This window comes from Calliopsis andreniformis, chromosome 2 (genome assembly GCF_051401765.1).
Source record: "Calliopsis andreniformis isolate RMS-2024a chromosome 2, iyCalAndr_principal, whole genome shotgun sequence".
NCBI lineage: Eukaryota > Metazoa > Arthropoda > Insecta > Hymenoptera > Andrenidae > Calliopsis > Calliopsis andreniformis.
The window spans coordinates 6,844,369-6,869,468 of NC_135063.1; the positions used below are offsets into that span (position 1 = coordinate 6,844,369).

General features: G+C 37.0%; 1 protein-coding gene and 1 non-coding gene across 2 annotated transcripts in view; both read left to right on the forward strand.

Annotated features, from left to right (window-relative positions):
- Wge (BAH domain and coiled-coil containing protein winged eye) overlaps nt 1-25,100 on the forward strand; it is a 193,840-nt gene that overhangs the window by 116,540 nt on the left and 52,200 nt on the right. The window contains exons 2-3 of the mRNA XM_076392062.1: nt 19,323-19,544; nt 22,203-22,328. Of these exons, the coding sequence (XP_076248177.1) occupies nt 19,343-19,544; nt 22,203-22,328 (328 nt within the window). The 5' untranslated portion in view covers nt 19,323-19,342. The remainder of the gene's footprint in view (nt 1-19,322; nt 19,545-22,202; nt 22,329-25,100) is intronic.
- Trnaf-gaa (transfer RNA phenylalanine (anticodon GAA)) lies at nt 21,267-21,339 on the forward strand. The gene has a single exon. It is a non-coding gene; the product is annotated as a tRNA-Phe (tRNA).

A 25,100-nucleotide genomic window follows, 5' to 3' on the forward strand; every position in this document is an offset into this window, starting at 1 on the left:
AATAAGAAATAAAACTTGGAAGGACTGTGTTCAGTTGCGTCGTTCCATCCATGTTTGCCCTTTTCGTTATTATATCTAAAGTATAATTATCTCTCAGATAACTATCACGAAAAAAGAAAATTGTCTTCTAAGAATTTGAAAAGTCTATTTAAACAGGAAATGCATACTTTTTTAAAACTTACATAAAACCGTCAATTCCTGGTCCATATAGCTCATATAATTTTTATTATTTTCACTCAAAAACAATCATTTCTATACCCTAAATACTAGTATAAAAACTTAGTACAAAACAGTCTTCTGACTAAACTCTCAAAAAAGCCTCCCAAAAATATGCGTCTAGACCAAGAACGATGCCAGTGAAAACCTTATCCAAAATCCTAAACGATTCCCAAATCCTCAGGTCATAGCCCAGTGACTTTCCCCAACACGCCCCGAATCCCATTGGTCCCAGTTCTCGTCAACAAGTAGGACAATTTAATGACTCGTCCCTTTTTCCCCCCGCACGTTCGAGTGAAGTGTCTTTGAAGCAGCGTCCATTGTCAGCCGCGCACGCTGGACCAAACGCATGTCAGAGGTCCTAGACTTCTCTGGTTGTCCCGGCGATGGGTCGATAGACGTAGCCAGGCCATAGGGTCGACTCGAGGGTTCGCGTGTGCCTCCAGCAGGGGACAGCCAAACTGGCTGTCATTTCCACCCAGCCTCTGCCCACTGGCCCCTTCCAACGCCACCCCTCTAAATCGCCTCTCTGCTACGCGATATTATGTCCCTGAAATATTGCCGCGAAACAAACAGTTCGCCGCACGCTCTCGACACGTTCCTGCCGTTCCACGTCCCCTTTTGCCTCGTGTTTCCGTGCTGTCGTTCGCCTCTACGTGTTTTGTCTACCTTTTTCGTTAATCTCGACCCGCGCTGGTAATCGCGATAGCCGCTGAAAGGCTCCTTTGCAGCGACTTGTTGGAATCAGACCGATGCCTGATCTTTGGCGCGATAAGGACTTCCAGTGGAGATGGAGTGGCGCAGGGTGCGTTCTGTGGAGTGTGTTTTATTGAAAATGCTGGAGTGGGATTGGAGGTTGAGAGATTGAGAGTGGTGGGTATTTGTTTAGGCTGTGATTCGGTATTAGTCAAATTCTTTTTGGAGCGTTTATTACAGAATCAAGTAATTAGTTATTATTAGGGTAGTTCTTAGCTAAACGCAGAAGTTGAAGACTTTGTTCAAATTTTGAGCAACATTAGTTTAGACTACGAGAAACCCTTGTACAGAATATGAAATCGATTTAATATATAGTTATCAAGAAATTATTAGTCGAAGTTAATACATTCTAGTATCGTAATATATGGGAGAATTGAAAAGAAAATGCTTCTTAGATACTTCCTATGTTTGACGTAGGAAAAATATATTCAAGTACGTTACCAATTTTATATTCACCGTTTAGTAATGAATTCTCATTTGACCAACATACTTGGCTAAGTATGTATTACGATCCACCTAAAACGTCCATGAAGCAAAAGAACAATATATGATACCTGTTGCTATGGGAGAGTATTACAATCTTCCTAATATTTAATTTCCAATAATTAAACGTGTCAATATCTGGTACAGCTCGAAACTTTGATGTCTCGTATTTCTACCCTATCTCATATTCCACCCTTTTCCTGTTCTGTTCTTCAACTCACCGATTCGATTTAATTACTTACATAAATTACTCAATTACTCGGTAGCTACCAAGCGCCGTGCCCTCAACTAAAAAAGTCAACTGTCATATTTCCAAGCTAATCAAGACGAAGCAGTTTTATGGAAACCGACTAAGTTAAAAAAAGTGACTCGTAACGTAATATGCACCGTAAACTGGTTTCCACGAAGAGATGCAACTTAGGCTGACTCCTCAGAGTCGCAAGAACCGACAGCTATCAATGTCACGTCGAAAACGCCAGCGTCCTCGTTCTTTTCCTGCCACGAGCTCATAGCAATTTGTCATACTGTGGATATCCTGCGTGCGCGTTAAAAAGCTGTTGCCTTGCGTCGCACGGTGCACCTTCGGCTCGTTGCCGCGAACAAAAAAAGCAGTTTAATGTCGCAGCTGTGCCTACTGGACGATATATCTGAGGCCCCTTCGGCTAAATTTGAATATCCTTCGCGCGAAAGATTACTAAATTTAGGACATTCTTTGTATTTTAAGGTGAAATATGTGGGCTCCGTTTTTCTTCTGCCTTCGGGACGCGGTGAAGTCGAACTAGATGTTTCGAGTTGTCACATTAGCGTCTTTTGTTTGGAATTTTAATCTTGAGAATTTCTCATTCGAGAACTTAGAACCTCAGCCAGACTGGGAACACATTCGAGCACGCAGGCAACGAGACTGCTGAACTGGAGTCAACAAATAAGAAGACTCAAAAGATACCATATATTGGATCTATCATATCGATTCTCCAGGCAACATAATGTAGACTAACAAAACACAAAATAGAGGGGAGTACATGCGTGCTCCTCTGATTAAGAAGTCCCTTGTTTATAATCTCCATCTTCTAATCCATAGAAGATTAATCGAAAATAAACATAATAGTCAAAAAAGAAAAAGAAACTTAGAAATCAAGATTTTTTTTATTAATTACCAAAGGGAGAGTTCGACTGTAGATAAATAAAACCAAAAATATGACCGTAAGTACGAACTTGTTTAACTACATATTTATTAAAATATTAATTCGTACTTGACTCTCAAAATCAAGCCCACAAGTTTTGCAACAGTCTGTATACTGCAGCTTTTGATGCAAATCGCTTGGTTCTATAAAAAGATCGCGTTTCGAATTGTATCAAAGCTTTTAACGCAAGGTGCCTTCGTTCCTTTCATCCCTTTCTGCAATTTTCGATGTCTCATATCGGGCTCTTCTATCGACTTCGCTTTACAGCGACCAATTATATTAGCGACAGAATGCAAAAACCTGCGATGTCGACTGGCTGGATATCCTGCAGGAGCCAATGGTCACTGCGTTTCATTCTGTTGAAATGAAAACCGTCCCATATTCTTGCGTTCTGATTAAAAGGCAGTCGATTGCTTTTCTATTCGATCGCAGTTTTCGATAGCAATATCGCTCCTTGGGAAAGCGTTCGGTTTGATTTCCAGCGACGAAGGATTATAGAAGAGATTCAATCTGTATCACTGACAATGAGATCAATGGGGGAGTTTTAAAATCAGAAGGCTCGAGAAATATGTTTGGTGTAAATTACATGCATTGTAAGTAGAGATAAGCTTTGACCTCTTTAGAGAGCAATTTGTTATAATTTTCGCAGGTAATTTATCACATAATGACTGCCACACTATGTTAGCTATCTTATCAGGAAATGCATAATGTTTTTAATCCTGACATAACTGCAGCTAGTTTGAAATAATGTTTCTGTATCATTCATTGCAGTATTGTTATTATTTTAATATGGTGTTATTTAACGTAATATAATGTTACAGGATTTGATATTATTTACTCACTTTTCTATTGCAAATAACTTCTTATCTTGTTAATGTTATTCATAGCTATGTAAATTAACATTCATAATCATGTAAATAACACTGTCACCCATATACATACATATACCTAGATAATATGACAGTTAAAGTGATGATGTCAACTTCAACTGATGTCATATATCTTCCTGTAGGAAAATAGATCTATCCCATAAATTACTGTAGATACTGGACAAATCTATGTTTAATTTGCATAGAATATTGGACATTTTTATTTATAAATGTCTCTTTTATAACTGTGAATACTTTATTCTTTAAATAATTAATTGAAAATCACAGTAACAGTAGCGTCCAATAAAAATGTTACACAGCAGAATGCTACAGATCAAAAATAAAAAATTTATATATCTAAAACCTTGACAAAACTTGTCCTCAAATAATCAAACAAATGTCGATCAATATCGCGTGATTGCTGTTGTGTACCTATTGTCCACGTTTGACGTTCGTGAAAGCAAAAATCGAGGCAGTTTTCGGTTATGATGAAAGGGCCATTCGTCCATTTTTCTTCTTCAATCCATCGGCGATTCGTATGGACACGAAATGTCCATGCTTCACGTAATATGTCGCATACAAAAATTTGCCCTCTGGAAAGCTAGTGGTGTTGGCCTCGCAAACATTGTTGGTTGCTCGTAAAAAAATCTTAATGAAACAATGCTGATACTACATACACACTACGGGCTAACTTGACATTTTTTAAGAAAAAAGAAAAAGAATAGCGTATTATCTCGTTCAAAAAGAACAATCGAGTACAAGGGTTAATAGATAAGTCTGCCAGCGTTCTTCAGTCGCCACTTGAGAGTCATTTATTAAAATATATTATCTTCCATCTCAATGAGCAATGTCAGTTTAGCTCTGTCGTGTGACCTACATATGGGTGACATTCTTATTTACATCGTTATGAATTAAATTAATTTACATGACCATGAATAATATTAACGAGTATTTCTGACGAAAATTATTACTTAAACTTATACAAGTGGGTGCTATAAAAAGAACAACTAAATCAACTTTAACATTTTCACCGATATTATTTCTCACATGATCTAATACACAAAATTATGTAAAATAAAATACAAAACAAAACAATTTAAATGCAACAAGTTTCGTCTTCCTTACGCTCCAATAGTTTCTAATTTGATCTTAATTTCGTTCTTAACGAGGCTAGAAGATCCAGAATACGATTCCAAGAGCAACTCTTTTCGCAACCATCGAATCGGTCAACGACAAACGAGCACTCTATTCGATTACGACTCTCGATTCGTTATAAAGCCCGCGGCTCGAAGTAGAACGATGATTTCGCGCTTTACGATTTTATAATTTATGATGTCGCCTCGATAATGTAATTTATGGGTCGACTGAAATTTCTATGGCATTTTACTTTCATCGCCGGAAAAGGGGTCAATTTATTCGCGTGTGATGTTCAATGATGTATTTTTATTACCCCGTTGGTCGATCAGATACGCGTCGCAAAGAAAAAGGAGAGCAGAAAAAATGTGAGCCGAACGAGCGTGCACTTTGGAGGAATGCACGCGTGAGTCCTCCTCGGGTTGCATTTGTTGCACTCCAGTTCGAGTGAATTAAGATCAACTAACGTTTACAGAGGCCCCTTCGTGTGAAAAATTGTCGCGTGACAGGGGCGAATTTCAAACGTTCGCAGAGAGAGAAAGAAAACAGAACGGAACCTTTGACTTTTGTTCAGGGGAATAAATTAGATGGAGAGCACGAAATACCTTTACGTGCAGTGAATTCGCGAAAATTTGTGTATCGATATGTGTACTTGCACTACAGTGTTGCGTAATAGCAGAGTATCTGATAATAGGCTTAATTGGTTTAATTGAACGCCGAGTTTGCGTTGAAGTAGTTCTTTTTTAAATGAATTTTTATTGCATTAACTGCATATTATGGTTATTAACGACGACAGTTACAAATGGAAATAATGTGATTAGAATTTACTAGAGAGCAAGGAATATTTTAGAGATGAAATAAGTTGAGATACATTTGCTTACTATTGTTAAGGTTACTGTCTAGACTAGTCTAGAGTTTGTTTTATTTGAAATTTGGTACAAGGTTCTGCATATTTAGACAGTTTGGAAGAATATACTCTATTTTAATTTTGGAGTTACAAATATCACACACTGGAAGGTTGGTTTTGATAATTAGATAAAAATGTGTTAATTTTAAACACATTCTAAGTTTAGGTATTTGAAGTAGTAGGTATCTAAATACATAGTTGTTTTGTACACTTTGCAAGGTTTTTAGGAAATCAAAAAATAAGTGCTTGTATATATCAGTAGATACAATTATCTATCACTAATAGGTATACCATTTCACAAGAGATGCCTCGTTTCATCTTTGAACACTAAAAAATAGAGGATTCATAATATTCCAGAAAATCGGGGTTGCACTATAATTACTATATCTTTAAATTCCAAAGTCTTCTTTTGAACTGCATAAGCATTCACATTGCAAGTGCTTCAGTCCTCACCCTTCACAGCGTTCCACGATAATCTTAAATAACTAAAGATCATCGATCTTCTTCCCTTGGATTTGTCGAGCCTAAGATGCCCTGAAAGTGAGCTCGTAAATCGTTTGAAGGAAAAGATGTTTAAGATTCCATAGAACGCAGGGGAGAGCATAAAGCGTGCGAGGATCGATATTGAAAACTTGGTGTACGCTATGCTGCAAGAATTTATCGTAACGTGTGCCTCACAGCCGCTGGCTCGTGTTTATATCGGAAAATGTGTATCAGTTTTGCGCTGCGACATTTGCTGTTGCTGTTTCTGGCATTCGCCTGTGTGCGAAAGTATGCCTCGATGAGGACACACGGGGGATATTTGTCGTTCTTTCAGAAAATACCATTCCTTCAGGTATTTCGTTTCCCTTCAATCATGTATACGAAATTACAATCGCGTATTTTTAAATAGGGTAGATGATTGAAACTGTTAAGAGGCAATATGGTAAGTTGCAAGACAGAAATGGTTTAAGAAATAATGCAAATTTATTATTGATGAGCAAAAATGATTATTCATCACTTTTTGTATGATTTATGTATTAACACCTCAAGTATGTATCAAAATATTGATATATTTTTACTATTACTTCCATTTGACTATGCTAGAGTTTATAATAACACTTGGTAAGAGATTAACGCATGTCATATCTAATTTTGATGTACCTAGTAATTAAATTGGGAATCAACCAGCAAGGTAAACTTCTGTTGAACTAGCGTGATAGAGATTATGATTTAGGAGAAAAAGGGTCATGAAGATCAGAAATTTTCCATATGAATTAAGTAAACCAACGCAGTAATAAAAGATTTAAGTCAATCTACCTAACTACTTCAATTTCTTATGGTACCTCCACTCTGTTAACCCTCTTTAATCTAACAGAGTATATCAAAGGATTTACGTATCTCCAATGATAAGACCTTCACCTACAGCTACGATTCCACACTGTATTAGCACGTTAGCAACCGTTCAGGTAAATCTGCTTGTCCTATGACATGTCACTGAATGAACTGGTGGATCTTCGTGCCATGTATCAAGTGCCTAGTACAATTACAATAAACGTCAATAACGTTGCGACAGTGCATCGTATAATTCTGCACCACCTACAACCACAGATAACATAGACAGCCACTAGAAACTGATGGCTGAATAATGTCCTAACACCTGCAGACAATGTTACCTATGACAGAAATTAAGTTGTTTGAGAAAGTTTCAAGATTCCTTCAAATATTCAAATATTTGAATATTCCTTCAAATTATTCAATAAAACTCCTACTTTATTTTATACCTGCAAACGATGTTACCTATAAGAGAATTTCAGTTTTTTGAGAAAGTTTAATGATTCCTTGAAGTATCTTTATCTACTCAATAAAAATTCTACTTTATTTTTTACCTGCAAACGATCTTACCAATGAGAAAATTTCAGATTTTTGAGAAAGTTTGAAGACCCCTTCAAATATTTTTATCTGTTCACTAAAACTTCTGCTTCATTTTTTAATCAGGCTTTTTAGTACACTGTTCTATCTTTTCTCTTTAAATAAATACCCAAATGAAATTTCCTCCAGCCTATAACCGAACACCCTGTATACTTTCACAAGATCAGAGCAGCAAGAAAGGAAAACGGAGTCGGCACGCTGCGGCACAAAACGCGGAGAAGGAAGGAGCTGAAGCAGGAGGAAGAGAACGAGAGGCTACTGTCTAAGCGGGTCTATTGTTGTGTCGGAGACTTAATATGCGTTTCTCTGAGGGGCGAGCCGCTCTTCAAGGCTCCTCCCTCCCCCAGGTCGTTCTGGAACGTGGAATAAACGAAGAATCGCGTTCACCGTGAAAACTTGTCGCTTTGCATCTCTCCTATTATCTCTTAATAATGACTGCCTCTGTGCTCTTATTAATCTTGTTAGTGGTATCCTCCACCTCTCGGCTCACGCTCGTCGCAAAATGTCTGCACTTTCGTTCACACTTCTCCCTCTGCGCAGTCATCGTCAAAGGTGTCTCCTTTTGTTCTCTTACTCTTCCTCCTTTCTTCTTTCTATGGCGATTGCAAACGTTTCACTAGCTTCTTTTTCTCGGTTTTGTTCCACTCATCTTGAGCGTGTCGGTGGTGATAGCATGGCACAGCCTGTTTTAATCTTGGCGATGCATGTTGGGAGAAGCTCGTTGATTTAGAGTTTGTCTGGTGCTGACAATAAAATTATCGAGATTAACGAATGTAGGTATCTGTATTTTTAATGGTGTATCAAAGATATGAATTTTTGAGAAAGTAAATAATTTAGAGAAATTTTTAGTTACCAACTATTTTTCACCAATTAATCTACTTTCAAAAATCTACTCCTCGCATAATTTATGGATTTCGTTCGGTCTGTTGGTGATAAGATGAAGCTTACCAAATGTAATATTAACGAATACTTCTGATAATAAAGGACAAAGCTGCGACAGATAGATATTGCAATAATTTTTCAGCCAGCAAGAATTCCATAATAATAATTGCTTATTATCCACGTTAACTTCGTCTGCCTGTTCAATCGTACGACTAGGATTCAACCTTTGTTGGAATTATCTCCGCGAAACGGCGCGTTGCCGCATATCAAACCAGGAATCCCCTGGCAAAATTGAATTCGCATTAAAATCGTGGACGTTAGTAAAACGAATAAAAGGTGCTGTGCAGGAACGTCCGTTTCGAACGAAATGTAATATGCGCTCATCAATCCGCCTGTCCAAAGTTCTGGATATAACTGAAACGTGATTCAATTTCAACTTACGTTTTTATCAGAACATATGCACGGCAGTTTTTGTAATCACCTGAAAGACAGATTTTTGGAAGACAGATATTCTTTATCACTCGGTGATTGGCAGAATAGTTTATGAATTGGTATATTTTCATCGATCACCATAATATTAAATCAATCTCTTTACCATTTATTCAATAAATATGATCGAAGATTTTCAGAAGAAAAAAACAAACAAAAAGAAACAGGTACTCTATTGCTACTAGAGGGACTACTAATAAGAACTCATTAATTCATTAAAATAAAATACTTCATATCTCATAAGCTCCCATAAATGTACCTATACATCACCTTTAATTTTCCGCTCTCCATAAACGAATACCCGTACGACCACAAAAATCAACAGACACCCTTACCCGCGAAATGTAGTCGTCAAATCCTTGCTTCTCAACAGGACATAAGTCACTAACCAATTATCCGTAAACACTAATTAAGAACCGGACAATCCGCTTTAGTCCGCCACCAAGAAGTTATCGCTCGCTCTCAATAATTAAAGAGGACCGGTTGCTGCGCGGCGACGTTAAAAAATTAATTACCTCGAGTGTATCTTGAAAAATGCGCCGTGTAGGGTGCGCGTCGGGGGTGCTGGGCGAAGGTTCGAGGACCCACGAGGCAAGTATCGGTGGATTAATTGCCAGGAACCGTGCGTTTTTGCGGTTATGACGATACAGTTTCGTGTATAATCGGTGTGGCTAGGGCCGAGCGCGTGGGCGATGGGCACAGTATTTCTCAATTAGTATCGATTTCAAGTAACAAAGTGTCTACCGTATTTCTCTCGCTATAAATTTCACGTTGTTTCTGCTTTTTCTTACCGTTTCCATTCTTTCTCCTTGAATTACTTTATTCCTTTTTAAGCTGCGCATTTGATACGACAAAAGCGAGTCGTTGATATTTTTTATTTACAGGAAAGGGGGCTGTTGCACTTCTATGAACTCATTACTGTAACGAATCACGATATTAGGAGACTTGTGCCACCTACGTATTTCTGTGCCTTTGGATTAAAATCATTTTCAGAAAAAGAATTTTCATGGAAAACGTAATACTTTTTTCTTATCTTGTGTGTTAAAAAGTGAACTTAAATGGAAACATAATTTTTCAGCTTATGTATACAAGATCTTTTTTTATAAATGATTTTAATACGAAAGCACAGAATTAGTTACTTGCATAGAGATATGGACAAGTACCCTGTTGAGAAGTGAGACTTTATGATAATATATAGTACTAAAGTAGAATACTGCAATATTCTGAAGAACCAATACATAAAATACAAAAATATTCAATATTATATGTGTAGAACGATTTTGTATCTCAGAACCAGAGTAACCCACGTCCTTTTTTATTATTCTTCAGGCAGTTGAGAAGTAGTTTATACTACTAAATTTCCTTCACTTACAACGTAACTTACCTAAATTCCATTATCCTAATAAAACGAATAAAATACAATAAAACCCTGTAAAAAGCTTAATTGTGAAAAAAATGGACTTGGATTACTCTGACTCTAAGATACAACATTGAATTCATGAACTGGAGAATACTCCAAAATTGCCATTTTCAAATAATCTCAAAACTCTAGATATCTATACAAAATGCACATAACTACTCGTTGGGATCAAAATCTCAAGCCTTCTTCTACTATCTACTATTGAGGAATGAGGAATCTACTATTCCTCAACTCACAATCAGCGATTCAATTACCCCAAGTCGCGATCTTTCACCGACACGGTACACAACGAATCCATCAATACTGTATTCCATTTCCCACAACCGAGTTGCTCGAAAATCAGAAGCAAGGATCGGATCACCGCCGTCGCCAGGGTTTGCGGCCTCCCGCGAGAGGCAGGACCAGTTGGCGAAAAAAGGAGGAAAGTTCGGCTGCAAATCACATCGTTCGCAGGCAGCCGAATCTCCGTGGCTCTTCCAAAGGCGGCCAGCCGCTTGAGCCGCACCCTCGGCGCTCTTGAATTTACTACGCCATTCACGTTCGCGTCTACATAAATTGTTACGTCGAACGTGCACGTGCGCCGATACGCACAGTGTGCTCGTTGTGTACGCGCGCGCGCCACGCCGACGCTTTCGCGAGGTTCGCGCGCTGGGAACGTCGCGAGGACACTTCCGACGCGCTTTTCTCCGCGACCGTTTCGTACATTAGGCATGAGCTTTCGAGGAACACCGCGGATGATTCACGTTGTTCGCCGAGATTTACGGAACGGAGTTCGCTGCGAACTGTTGCTGGGGTTCGCTGAAAGCTGGAGTTATGTTAAGGTTGCTTGGAACTGTTATTTGTGGGAACTGCTCGCTTGAAGAATTGTGGGGGTTCGTTCCAGAGGGACGAGCAGAGGACAGATTAGGATTGGACGGAAGGTGATTTTTTAGTCAAGGGTGGTTTGATGTCTGGACTGTGCTGAGATGGTTGATGGAGGGAAAGAGTTCTTTAGCCACGTGAAAGATTTCAAAATTTAGAAATTTTTCAAATTTTTAAATTCTTTAAATATTCAAGTATTAAGAAACAGGGTACTGCTCTTGTTCTTCATTTATAGTGTTTTTTCGATATAGATTCTTTGTTTCATTGGTGAATTTATACTGTTGGTCACGTTTTCGAGGTCAACTCATGCTTATTGTATACCCTTTTGTGTTATAGAAAGTTCTGACTGATGTGGCTTATAAATCAAACTTATTTATTCTAAATAGTTTCAATTTATAGTGCAAGTAATAACAAAGCTATGTCGAGCAAGTACTGTGTAGTTGTGATTAATGAAATTCTTGAAATCAATGAAATTATTAAATTTTATTTTGCTAATAACATTAAATTGGCTTACGTTGAATCAGGTGAATCTTGCTACACCTAGGAAGTATTTACCTAAGTGTATGCAAAATTTCTTACTTTGACATAAATTGCACTATTTATCCTGTAGATTATCAAACACTTCCCTCCACCAGAGCATAGGCGAAAATAAACTACAGACTAAATAGTGTGAACTATTTCATTGCAAAACAAGGCAATGACATTTTTAGCTAGACTCTAACACTTTACTATTAAAAAGTAAATCAGAAACTTACATTTACCTATAATACCGTGTATAAGTATTTGGATACTTTCATGTAATTGCAATATACATAATAAACTCACCAAGTAAAATTCTATAATATAGTTTTGGCTACAAATTTTAACTGAGACGATTTACGAATATTTACAAGTATTACAAAGTTTACAAACTTATTACAAATATTATAAGATTTACAAACATCAATGAGAATGACAACTGATATCAGTTAGTATAAATAAAAAAATATTTCATGCGTTTCCAACAATGTTAAACTGTGTAAATCTTCTTAAAAAGACCAAACTTTTCATTCAGTGTTTCTGTTTGCCACTAAAAAATATTCCAAATCATTATTTTTCAATGCCTCGGGGTGGCCTCCCCCTTAAAGAACCCCCGAAAGCGCGCTCCGAAATCCAAGCTTCAGCAACGTGTCCGGGTACACTAAAAATCGATACGTGCACGTACACGCGCGCATGTATACGTGTGTAATCGGCACACACAGAGGACGAGGCGCGTGCTCGAGAATAGGGTTGCACAGGATTGCGTAAGCGAGGCCAGCGAGCACAAATCGAGCAAAAGGGGCCACAGGAAGTCAGGGACCACGGATAAGGAGAAAGAAGCGACTGTTGACGTTTTTACGCAGTCCTGCCGCCCGACTGGCGTTTTCGCGGGCGTCTCGTTAAATTTTTATCGACCCAGGCCAAGTGGACGTCGCCGCGCTCGAATCGAGGGAACGTCGAATGGGAATATAGGTCAGCCAGGAGCGCGGGCTGTTCGATCCCGCTGACTCTTTGAACCGACCGCGAAACGAAAGTGGTTCTATCGTAAAAAAAAAAAAAACGAACGAAGCGCAGCGTTTCCCTCTTCTCGCGCCGTGGGCTTAAACGCTCGGAGCGGTGGCGAGTTTGAGCTCTATTCAGTGGACTGTGGCTCGATATTGGGTCGCTCTCGGGGCCACTTTGGACATGTTTGCCCAGCGACTGTGTGGGTTCGATGGTAAAGATTGTTTCATCTGTAAAGGCGAAACATGAAAGTGGGAATTCGTCGTTTAGCCAGGCTTGGCCAGCGAGCGAAGTTTGAAGTTTATTGAAGCAATTGTTCAAGTTTGCTTTAGCGAGTTACGGGTCGAGGTGGTCTAGAGATAATAGTCGTCTTGAAACTATGACTGTTTGAGATCATTAAAGGTTTGACGATATTTGAAATTGGAATGAAAGTAAAGCTGCGTTTACGTTAGGCTACTTTTCGTCGGGCAACCGAATTGATTAACCTGAGGTGGGTTGAAGTTGTTCGTGTAAATACAGTTTCAATCAAGATCAAGTGATTTCTGATTGCTCAATTGGAAGTAGTTCATTCGTCTATTTTTGGTGGAAGGATTTTTTTGATTGACCAAAAATTGTCAATCAAGGCCTAGGCCTAGTATATGCCTAGCTATATAAACGTAGCTTAATAATAGTACATATTTGTTTTATGGTTTGATTATCACGTGAAATATGGGTTAATTATCGAATGTTCAGGTAGCAGAAAGTGGTACTTAAGAAGATCTAGTGGATATAGACACCAATCAGACCTAGATAAAGTATTCCAAATAGTAAATAGTCTATTTCATTTTAGATCGTATGTGTACTTTTAAAAAAAAATATTTCATTTGTGGAAAATGGTTTTTAACATAGTATTTCAAATACGGTAGTATTTTATTTAAACTATAGAATGACAATTACTTAAAACAGTATTTGATATACTTTTTCCTATAAATTTTATCCAGCACTGATACCAATATTGCAGATGAAATAAAACTAGTTTTTAATAGAATACTACTTGTACCTATACTGTTGATAAAATGGGTCAAATTGGACGAACTTAAAAGTAGATACTGTTCCTGCAAAGCATTGGCCCCAATGCGTTCCAAGAAACTTCTCACGGGACGTGAACAGTATATAGAACTTACAAGATAAAGCAGAAATCTTGAGTCGACCCAAAAATTACACATTCCCTTCAAAAATCCCAAAAGAAGCAATATGGTCTCCAAATGTGAGAAGTAGTCTTCAATATTTAAAAGCCAGTGTTCCAACGAAACTGTGAGTAGGCTATAAAAAGCTCGTAGGGTCCCGACAGCGGCCTAATTTTTAATTTCCCTCGCTCCTGCCTCCAGAAGGGAGTAGAAGAGGGACGAAGGGCCACGCAGCAGGAGGGAGGGATAGTGGAACAGGTTTTCAGGTCGGTAGGGTACGAGAAGGGCCGCAACGAGTCGTGACTACCTGACGACGCGGATCCTGGCCCCTTCACGGCTGGAAAATGGAGAACAGGTGCTCGTAAAAATCTGACGCCTTCGACTTTTCTTGCCTCCCCCTTCTTCCTGGTTGCGGAGCAAATTACAGGATCGGGCCCGCCTCGACCCCGACTCGCGGGGACCTTTAATTATCCTGCGCAGTTGGGTGCCGAATTTTGGAAAGGCTGCTCGTACGCAAACCTTGCTCGGGTCATGTCAGATTTGTGGATAGTTTAGAAAGGTGGGTAACAAGATTTCCAGAAGAGCGTGACCTCGGAGTCTCACCCTACCGCGCGCGTGTGTAACTTGTGGACTTTGATGTCTGTAATTTTGTCTACGAAGTTTCTGCTAATGAAGAATTTCTTCAAGAGAAACTGGAGGAGTTTGGGAAAGTTTCGCGAGGAAGCTCAGGTTTGGAGAATGTTTCATTCTGTAGAATAGAGCGATAATTTTGACCTTTCTGTAATGGGGAAATTCATTGTTCTGTTTGGTGGAATAGATGGTTATGTATTTTTAATTTATGGTCGGGAAATTTATTTTATAGGGAAAATTGAAGAGGTGTCTGGAATAAGGACGTATGTTACGAACTTTCGAAATTCGTTTTATTATGGAGTTGTGGTCAGTATGATGTAAGTAATAGGGGTTGGCAACGTTTTCAAGGGACACTGCTATAGGTCAGGAAATGCATTATAGTATAGAGCGTACAGTGATGAAAAAACGGAACAAGGGCGTACGTGACCAAACTCACTGATTGTGAGTGACTTGTAACTTGTTGCATCTTCCTTCGTATTTTATTTCTTAGAATTGAAAAAGGACGTATATAACACAGCTGTTCTTTCACCTGCGTAAAATGAATAATGACTTGTTCTTCTCTTCTCCTATCAAATTTATGAAATGTAACATACACCCTTGTGCAGAGACCTACACCTATCGTATCGATTCTTCATTTACCAACGAAGGCTTTTTTCCCAAATGATTGCTCATTATAAGTATAAATAGAAAGAAAGAATTCTGAAATAACTGAATTTTTCTTTTAACTACCACTATTTCTTTAGTTTTTACAACTTTGAAAGTCCCCTTGGGCACCAGATAATTATTAATATATTTACGTTTAATCCAGGGCATTTTCATTTTCTCATTCCCCATGTAATAGACAGGCATTTTCACGTCTATCCTCCAGAAAAATTAGCGCTAGAAAAACCTGTCTTTTTAACCTATACATTAAATAGTTCGAGTTCTTTCAAATACTTAAAGCGAAGTGCAAAGGAAAAAGTACATTAAGCTACTGAATTATAACAAAATGAAGAAAGTGTGAAAATGAAGAAAAGTTGAAACTGCTATGTCTCTTATCTCGAAATTAGTCAGTAGACATATGACAGCCTGAGGTCCTCGAAATCGCGAAGGAAATCATTACACGATAATGGGCCTAATTTGGAGCGAGAACTTCAGCTGGAAGGTAGAGCGTCGCGTGTCCCGAAAGGTCTTGTGCGTGAGCCGATTGCGAGTGCGCGCGTACACGCAGAGATGTTAAACTGGATGATAATAATAACCGTCGCCGTCGAAGAGCTGTCAATCGTCGGTTCTATAATAAAATTGTCAAGGTACACGTGAAAAGATGGATCGAGAGGAGTAACGTTGCGTGACAGAATGTATTATAATAATTGAATATCGGTGCTGTATGCCGCTCGTAAGTTGGCAGATAGGAGGAATGCTTATTTACTTGATCGTAGTCGAATAAAGTCAGATACGTGGCTAGAATCATAGAGTCGGGCCAAACGATTCTCATTACTTCGACAAATTGGTCAGATTTACTAATCAGTGCCTGTAGCGACGACAAAGGTAGATTTTAGGTACCGTCCCAACCATCAGACGTGCACAGTACCAAAGACATGTTTTACAGGATAATTTTCGGTGCACGAAATATGAAATTTATCTTGAAGTACTTATATCTTATTCTTAACTCAAAGGCTGAGCGTCAGACGTGACGCTTGATTAAGAGAAATATTAGGAAGAAATTCTGGAAGCCATTCATGAATTTTATTATACCTAAGTGTTAAGTGTACTTTATTTTGTACCGTGCTAGAGGATACAGAATGTCCAGTTTTAATCTAAACTTGTAAGAGAAGAAGTTGAATTAGCATAAATACTGTGATCCTACTCGCAGAAGAACGTAAAACGATATTAAAAAGAATGGGATCGAACAGAATCATCCTAATGACAGGGCTACTTTCGACGACTCTAAAAAAAGTCGATCGATGACAAGTTTATAAAACCACCACCCGAAGAATCACCCTGCCATTATATCGAAGTTCCATAAAAATTTACCAAGAAAATTTGTCTATAAAAGTTATTAAACCGTGCAAGCGGCCAAAAATTAATCGATCGCTTGAGTACACTTTATATGTATAACCGCGATGTTCCTAATGCATATAATTCGGCGTTTTCTTAAATTTACGATCATCTCAACGATTACGCAACCCCGAATTATGCACCATTCCTGCGAGGGCACGATGCTCGAAAAGATTACACGTCTTCGCGACATGAACGCAAATTCGCCAATAGCTTCGGTCATTATATTAGTGTCCTGTCATTAACGAATTTCTTTAAAGGAAAAGATGGACGACATTTTCTTGCAACCCTTATATGAAGGGCATGCATAGATGTGAAGTCATCGCGAGTCATTTTATATTTTCGACTTACATATTTCTTTTTTTTATTTAATCGTTTACTTTTTTATTATTTACATCATATAATCGAAATTTATATTAGTGTCTAGTATATATTTTGAGATAAATATTCTATATGTTACTACCACCCCCAATGTTTCTCACTTTTGCACGTGCAAACTTCCCCTTTCAGTTTATATCTACCACAATTTTTGGTACACTTTATATAATTCCAGATTATTCGTGAACCGATCTATGTCTTAAATAATGGTATTCAGTATTTTACACCTCTTTCAATTTATTACAAAATTATTCGAAGTCGCTCATCTCTGCGAGCATCGACTGAAAAATCAGCACATTCGACGTCACCACGTACGCCTGTGTTCTCTGTTTACACGTGTGTCCGTGTAAGCGTGTGCACCTAAGAGGCTACATTATGTTTGCCGACCTGTTGCTACCCCTCCTCCGTTGCCACTGCTTCTGAACCCCTACGTGGCCATCCCTTTAGTGACTCAGCCCCGCTAGGAAATGGGACGCTCTTGCTTCGTTCGCCTCATTGAAAACGCTCTATATTCTACCCCGATCTCTGTCTATCGTCCTCTCTCTCCATCTTTGCGCGTGGACATGTCCTGTTGGTTCGCGCGTTTCTGTCGCTCCTCCAGTTTCCTACGTCACATGGCGTATTTTCTTCTTCCTCTTCCGTTTACCATTTTCTCTCTGCCCCTGTTTTCGTTCCTGTGGAAACGAGCCACGGAGACAAGGTGGCTGAATTTTTGTTTGTTCTTGTTACCCTTTTTACTTGTTTTCTGGGGTTTGGGCAGTTTTTAGATTGCCTCGGCTTGAGGGTGCTTTTCTTTGTTTATGAATTTTGGGAAGTGAGGCTGCTTAAATATGTCGCGCATGTACTTCGAAAGTGACAACTTAAAAAATGTGATTTGCAGGTTTGATAAATGCACTTCTATTTGTTAGAAAAAGTTTACTAGCTAAAGATCTTATTGATTTCTTTTTTTAAATTCACTCTTGAACTGAAAATTACAGATTATCTAAGTAATAACAAGAAAATCATTTAATGCAAGTAACAGATAACTATTTTTTAGACTAATTATTCAAGTTAGATAACTTTCATTAAGTAAAACTACTCTTTATATTAATATTATGAATTTAATAAATAATTTTTTCTTAAGCCACTAAAAAGTTTTTTGCTACCCCTCAAAAATATGCTTTTTTGAGTTATGTCATTTTTGTAACACATGTGCGATGTGTGCTTGTCTTTTTGTATATTGAATATAGAAAAAACAGAATTTTACTTTTATACTGCTATTTATTCATCGAATTGAGTAGAGAAAATTAATCAGAGTTAATTTTCTCAACAAACCTTATTACAAGTTCTCAGCTTTCACAAACATTACGGAAATATAAAGAATCCTATCTATCATCTATACTCAACCTAATTCACATCGTCCTATCATCTATTATATTTACATCATTTATTTCGAATTAAACATTCTCTCTTTCCCATCAATGAAGGATCATAGTAATGGAATTGCTCGAACTGCAGGGAAAATCTGCAATAATGGGAAGTAGTGAGCCCCGTGCATTTCTTCCCCTTTGAATCGGCTATTTTGCCGTATTAATAACGAGGGATGCGATTCTCCGTTCATCATTTTTCTAATCGATGAATCGAAGGGATCGAGGGGTAGCAGATGCTTGTATCCGTCGATCAGAATCAACTTTTCATTGTTAATCTCCCTGCACACTTGTGCCCGTAGCATTAAGGGAGCGACAGCGTTTCGAGGGGACGAGGGTGAGGGGAAATTTGGCAGTCACGTTTGGCTGGACAAAATAAGGTCGACGGGAGATGGCGAGGGAGGGAATGTAACGCATAGGAGCAAGATAAACTTGCACAATAAAAAGAAATAGGAAGTAGGAAATGTCTCTCGTGTGAAGAAGAATACTGATAGAAAGATATTTAAGACTGATGAAAAAGTTTAGGGGTTGAAGAATAGGGGAAGAGGGGACAGTAGATGAATGACGAAATAAGGCGTATTTAAATTTGAAATTTTCAAATATTTCAAATTTTCAAGTGTAGAACTTTTAAATACTCGAATTTTGAAATTTGAAAATGTCTGAGTTCTTAAATTTTCGAATATTTAAAATTTTTAAATTTTCAAATTTCAAAGTTTTTAAATCTTCAAATATTTAAAATTGTCAAGTATACAACTTTTAAATACTCAAATATTGAAATTTTCTAATTTTTAAACTCTCAAATCTGTAACCTTCAAATTTTATTCAATTCTATAGATTTCAGTTTCTGAAGTTTTTCCCAATTCCTAGATTTTCGTGATTCTCTATTGATGAAGTATTTATATTTGCCCTTTAAGTGATGCTATCTCAGTATAAGGGTTAAAAACATATACTTAGAATGTACTTTTATTCATATCTTCCTTATTCATATGTACTATGAACCTTTCTATGGCATTTAGTAGACTGTAAAAATTGCGAAACAATCTAACCGATATCTTTCCGTTTCTTTCGGTTTCAGCCTCGGGAGGGGGAGGTTCGATGTTGGTCCCTCCCGTGGCCCAAAGTGGGACTGGGGACCGTCCCGTGGGCGATACGGGTACCCGGGCCCAACCGACGTCTGGCCCCGCCGCGGCAGCAACCCTATGGCCCCTAGCACCTGCGCAAACCAATCCTGTACCGAGTCAACAGTCTCAGGGCATACCACCCTTGGCTGCCACCCCTGCGCCGGCTCACAATCAAGGTAAATTTTTCATGCTCTAAAGAAAACGTTTAAGCATGCAACAAACTCGTAATACGTGTAAAGTAAATAAATATATGCATAGAAGCTTCCTGCTGTGCGTGTCATAAAAATGCAAATTACAACTTGAAAATGTTTAGCTGTACAACTAGTCCAGCGATACGGGTTTCTGTTATACGTGGCAGTGATTTATAATGCCCTCGCGGAGGTGTTTACAATGGAACACCTTTGAAATTGATTTACGAGAGAACTTTCTTCCTGAAGTAATGGGCAACCTCAATATTTGGCAGTTAATGGATACTGATTTACCTCTTTGCGAACTTCATAACTTGTGTTTAGGGAAGTGGTTAAGGCAGGCTTGAGTTTTGTTCAAATAAAACGGGCAAAAATGATTATTTAAATAATATATTGTGTTACATGGTTATCGATGTTATTTTGAAATAATTGAGACTTTATTCGAATGACCAAGGGATTTCTCTTCAGATTATTTCGTTATATTTGGATATTCCATTATTGTATTTCATTATTTTTTCAAATCGAATTTATGTGGAGAAAAAGCTGCAGAGTACAATAGAAAAGTTTTAAGCTTGAAAAAGTTTTGATCATGGTGTCTTTATCGCCAGCGGATGATAAAGTAGTGAAAGATAGACCGTGTTTGATCAAAAATATCGCAAAAATTATACTACGGCTTTATCAGCAGCAGTGCTCTCCTATCGTCCATTCAAATATGGAAGTTTTTGTACGATAGTAGAAAGCCTTATCTATGAGATAGGCTTTCGTCACAGTGAATCTGATCGTTTTTAAGAAAGCTTAAGTATTTACAGTAAATATAATGTATTAGTATATTACACAGATTAGTTGGATGTAAGATATTTCTGAAAGGATGTTAAAAGGTAATGAATAAGATCAACGATAATCTGTATCAATAATTTAAATTTAAAAAGCAACTCTAAAATGGCAGGCTGCATATCTCTACTTATTAAAATTTGAAGATTCAGATATATTTATGTCGCAAATTGCAAATAGGTAGCTTTCATGAAAATTATGGAAATCATGAAAATCGTTACACGAGATATGAATCATTATTCAGCGAGCGTGTTACGTCGTAAATTTTTCGTTCTATAAAATTTGTTACATGTCCACATTTATCAAGTTTACATGAATTCATATTTTCATACGAGAATCAAGAGAGAAATTTTTATAAAAAGCATTTTTGAAAATTATAATCCAAGAAATGCCACTAAAGATGCTGCAATCCTCTATTATTCTGTAATATGGAGATTTTAGATTTGCAAATATTCTAAAGCTTTTTCAATTGATAATTACGAATAAATAATTAGGTGCGTAAAATCAAAATTGAATTACTATAATTATTCAAAACTTGATTTGTATTCCGCAATTATTCTAAGAACAGCTTTGAATTTTCAAATTATTTCTTATCTTATAAATATCACATAATATTTAGCTATTAAAATCGTTGACTATTATAGTCATTAAGCAAAGGAAAGGGGGATAATTTACATGGATTGAAGGGTGTAACGTGAATTGCAACTGCATTGCAGTGTCTCTTGTGAGCCAAAATAGCTCAATTAGGAGAGCCTTAGACTAGAGATCTAAATGTCCCTGCTTCAATTTCGGATTTCGACAAAAATAATGTTTTGTATTTACGTTTTTTTAAGTAAAGACGTTCCAGAAATCTAGCATATAGTACACCCTTCTTCAAGAGCCGAAATAGCTCAGTTGGGAGAGCGTTAGACTGAAGATCTAAATGTCCCCGGTTCAATCCCGGGTTTCGGCAAACAGTGGAATTTCTTTTTTTTTCTTACAAATTTAATATTCAGTGTCACGATACGCGACATTATTGTACTTTCTGTAAAAATTAATTTTTTTTACTAAAACTCACTCTTTCTAATTTCGTTAAATTTAATTTTCCCGGGGGAAGTTAATTTCTTATGAAATATTTTTATTCTAGTCAAACTGTATTAAAATTTTATATTGTATATTGGCTTTTTTTAACAGTGTCAGAAAAGAATATCCAGATAGCTATTTATTTTCAATCGTTTGTCTTTAGTAACAGTTATTCAATTTCATTCAACCCTCAAAATATCGTATGCAACAATACGTATTGACTTGAAGTTTAGTTACAAACTTTAATTAAAAAGTATCGACAAAAGTTCTGTATCCCAAACGTGGTTAAAAATACTTATACAAAATGTAACAAGTAGTGGTTGAAATATTGTAATAGGTGGTAGGGGAGCTGAAGTGGGACACAAAATATTCTATGACATATAGCGTCCAATCTGCCTCCATGTTGCAATAATAACGCCTCAAAGTTAATATTAAAAATTTGTTCTATTTCCACTCTTCATGTAAAATCAAAGAGTCCTCAGATGGTTTAATATATAAGTATGTGAACTTTATGGCATTATTCTTGCAAAATGAAGGTAGATCAGACATTATACCATAGGACCTTTGGTGTTCCATTTGAGCTACTTCACCACCCCATAGACTTACAATATTTCAACGTGTACTTGTTACACTCTGTACATTGCTTTCGTGTCATCCACTATCGAAATACACGAGCATCGCTTTCAGAGTCGATGACTTTAAACGTACGAACCTTAAACAAAAAGTAAATCTTTTACTCTAATGATGTTACAGGTGTGAGCCGTTACGGGCTGTACTCTTTATTCCCTGGGGGTGGCGGGGGCAGTTACGTCGCGGCCACTCCCGCCACCCCCGGGCCACCTACACCAGCACGAGCTTATCACGCGACAACACACAAGGGTAAGTTTACAACGATTTCTACTTTATTCTACTCCCTCCCAGTCTCCCACTCGCTGCCCCATCTTCTCCCCGTCTCGATTCAACTTGCACACGTTTTATTTTTAGTTCAATTCTTTCGATACGCTCAAGTTTCTATACAGGGACTACATCAACGAAGGGTTTCGACGCTTATATTTTTTAACTTAACTTTCTGGGTTGAGTCTTTCAATTGGTTGTAAATTAGTTTTATTTTATCGAGATGGTGTATTATTTCTATGTGTACTGTTTAATAAGAATCCCAAATTTGGGGGATTGTGGAAGTCGTAAAATAGTTTGATTCTGTCGAGATGGTGGATTATTTCTATATGTGCTTCATAGAAATATCAGTATATAGGTATAGTGTTTAAATTTATATTACCTAGCCCTGAAGATATGTAATGATAGTTACTGGTTATAGTGTAGTATTTATGCAGTATAATTTAGACAATTAGGAAAGTGTTAAATATTTATATACAAAAATTTGAGATAGATTTTTATTCTTCTCGTGGGTAATATGTACTGGTAATTATGATAATGATGTGAATCGAAAATGTTTTCTAAAATTTATGTTTCCCTTTTTTGTGATGTGGTTCATTTTCATGCGATTCAATTAATAAATTAAGTTTTTTCCAATTTTGGACTTATACCACTTTCATAATCACCGGCGTATATACGCGTGATATTATTATGTAAAAGTTTATGTAATTGTTACATAACATCGTCACTAGGATTACACAATACTATGCATCGTTTATCTGATTTACTTCATTCATAAATAAGCAGGAAATAGTGCTGCAGTGAAATAACTATTACTGCAAGTGACGACTGGTACTCTTCGAGTCATTTGCTTTTCTATTGAGCCATCTCGGCACATTTCAAATACAGACTATTTAGTCCAACAGGTATCTAATATTCGATTCGTATATAATTTGCATAAAAATTTCATTAATTTTTACTTAATAGATATTTGATGCTAGCGAAAGAAATTTAAAAATACCCTCTCAAACGTGATGTCCCACGATAATAACCGAAACCTCCTTTAGCATGGTGGGAGTAATCAAAATCAATTGCATCAATTCTCAATCAATGTACCCAGTAGTGATATATAGAATGAAAACCTAAAAATGTCTCACGATATAACACTTTAGATCAATGAAAAAGTTCCTTTTTCCATAGTACAAACAATTGAAAATTATTACATTAAAAATTGCTTTCAAAGAGACAGTTTATTTAGAAGTTCTTCCAATTAAATTCTACTTCCACAGTGGAGTTTGTATGTTGTCATTTATTTTTCCCTCTTTTTCTACTTGTTCGTTCCTAGGAACTGTTGTTCATCGTGAACTTCTCAGAAATACCTGCGTTGCTATCACCTTACCACTGTCTTGTTTTCATAAACACTTGTTCATGTGATGTCGCTGAAAATCGGTCATTTACGGTAACCATCGGCTCGAGTCGCCGACACTTTGTTCATTGGGAACGATCAGTCGAATTTGTGCCCTTGTCGCGAACGGTTCGGTGCTTTCGCTACTGTCGAGTGTGACGTGTTCTATGTGCGTGTTTGTGTATTTGTGTGGATGTTGCTTGTGTTCATCTCTACAACTTGGAGCCACTGGTCGAAATTTTGGAGCATGTAATGTATTATTAATTTGATTTAATTTAATTTCGCTTTAAAACAAGAATTTCCATTATTTATATGTGAATTAGGGTAGAGTAAACTTTGTTTATAATACATAAGACTAGGAGTAAAACTTAGATTAGTTGCCAGGGATGAATATTTTTTAATGATCTTTATTTTTATATACTAAGTATTAAAGTTTACTTAAACTCAGTTTTATTCGTAACTAGAGTTATCTGTTATAATTTGTAATTAAAATAGCTAGAGTGGAAAAGGTTAATAACAATTTTCCTTGTTTAGGAATTCCTTACTGTTATCTAACTACTGTGCTTACGTTTCATTTTCTTCTATAGAAGATATAAAAAGGTTATTAATAGAGATGGAGTAATCACTTAAGAAATTAATTATTTAAATGACTTCATAAATTTAGCCTTTTAATTAAACATTATATTAGTCCATGCTTAGATTATTTCTGGATTTGAAATTTCATTCATATTAAAATTTGATTTTCTCAGATTCTATTATTTTCATTTATTATTAATTTTATTGTAATCTGTTAGTACAATGTGTAGTTATGGAGACTTGAATTCGTTCGATTTGTCTCCATGTTTCTACAATACTTACGAGCGTCGTATTAAACATTTTTCTCCGTCAGCCGCATTTGTTTCCTTGCTGGTTTCTGCTTGGGACAGCTTTTCAGGCTCTAAGAATTTCTATTTGTCTCTGCCCGCAGCAATCTCGTCGTCTCTGCAAAATTCTCGTATTTGCATTATGCGAGCTCATCGACTTCTTTATGTCACGATTTCCGCGTTATGTTAACGCTGAACGTTAGCTCACTGTGCTTGGTATACATTTGTACCAGCTCTTTAGAGTTTTGTATACATTTTTCATGACTCCCATCAGTCTGAAGAATGGTAACTCATTTTCAGACAGATTTGGACACGTAGAAAATGTGAATTAATTTCCTCGTCGTTTGCTGTTAGTAGATACATCATAATAATCGTGAGTTTATTTTGGAGTTAATTGTGAGACGCTTTTAATATAGGTAGTTAATTTTTAATTAAAGGGTTACACGACCTTGATGTGTTAAAAATGTACTGTATTTTTGGAAATTTAACTCTATGTTATGGAAGCATTTT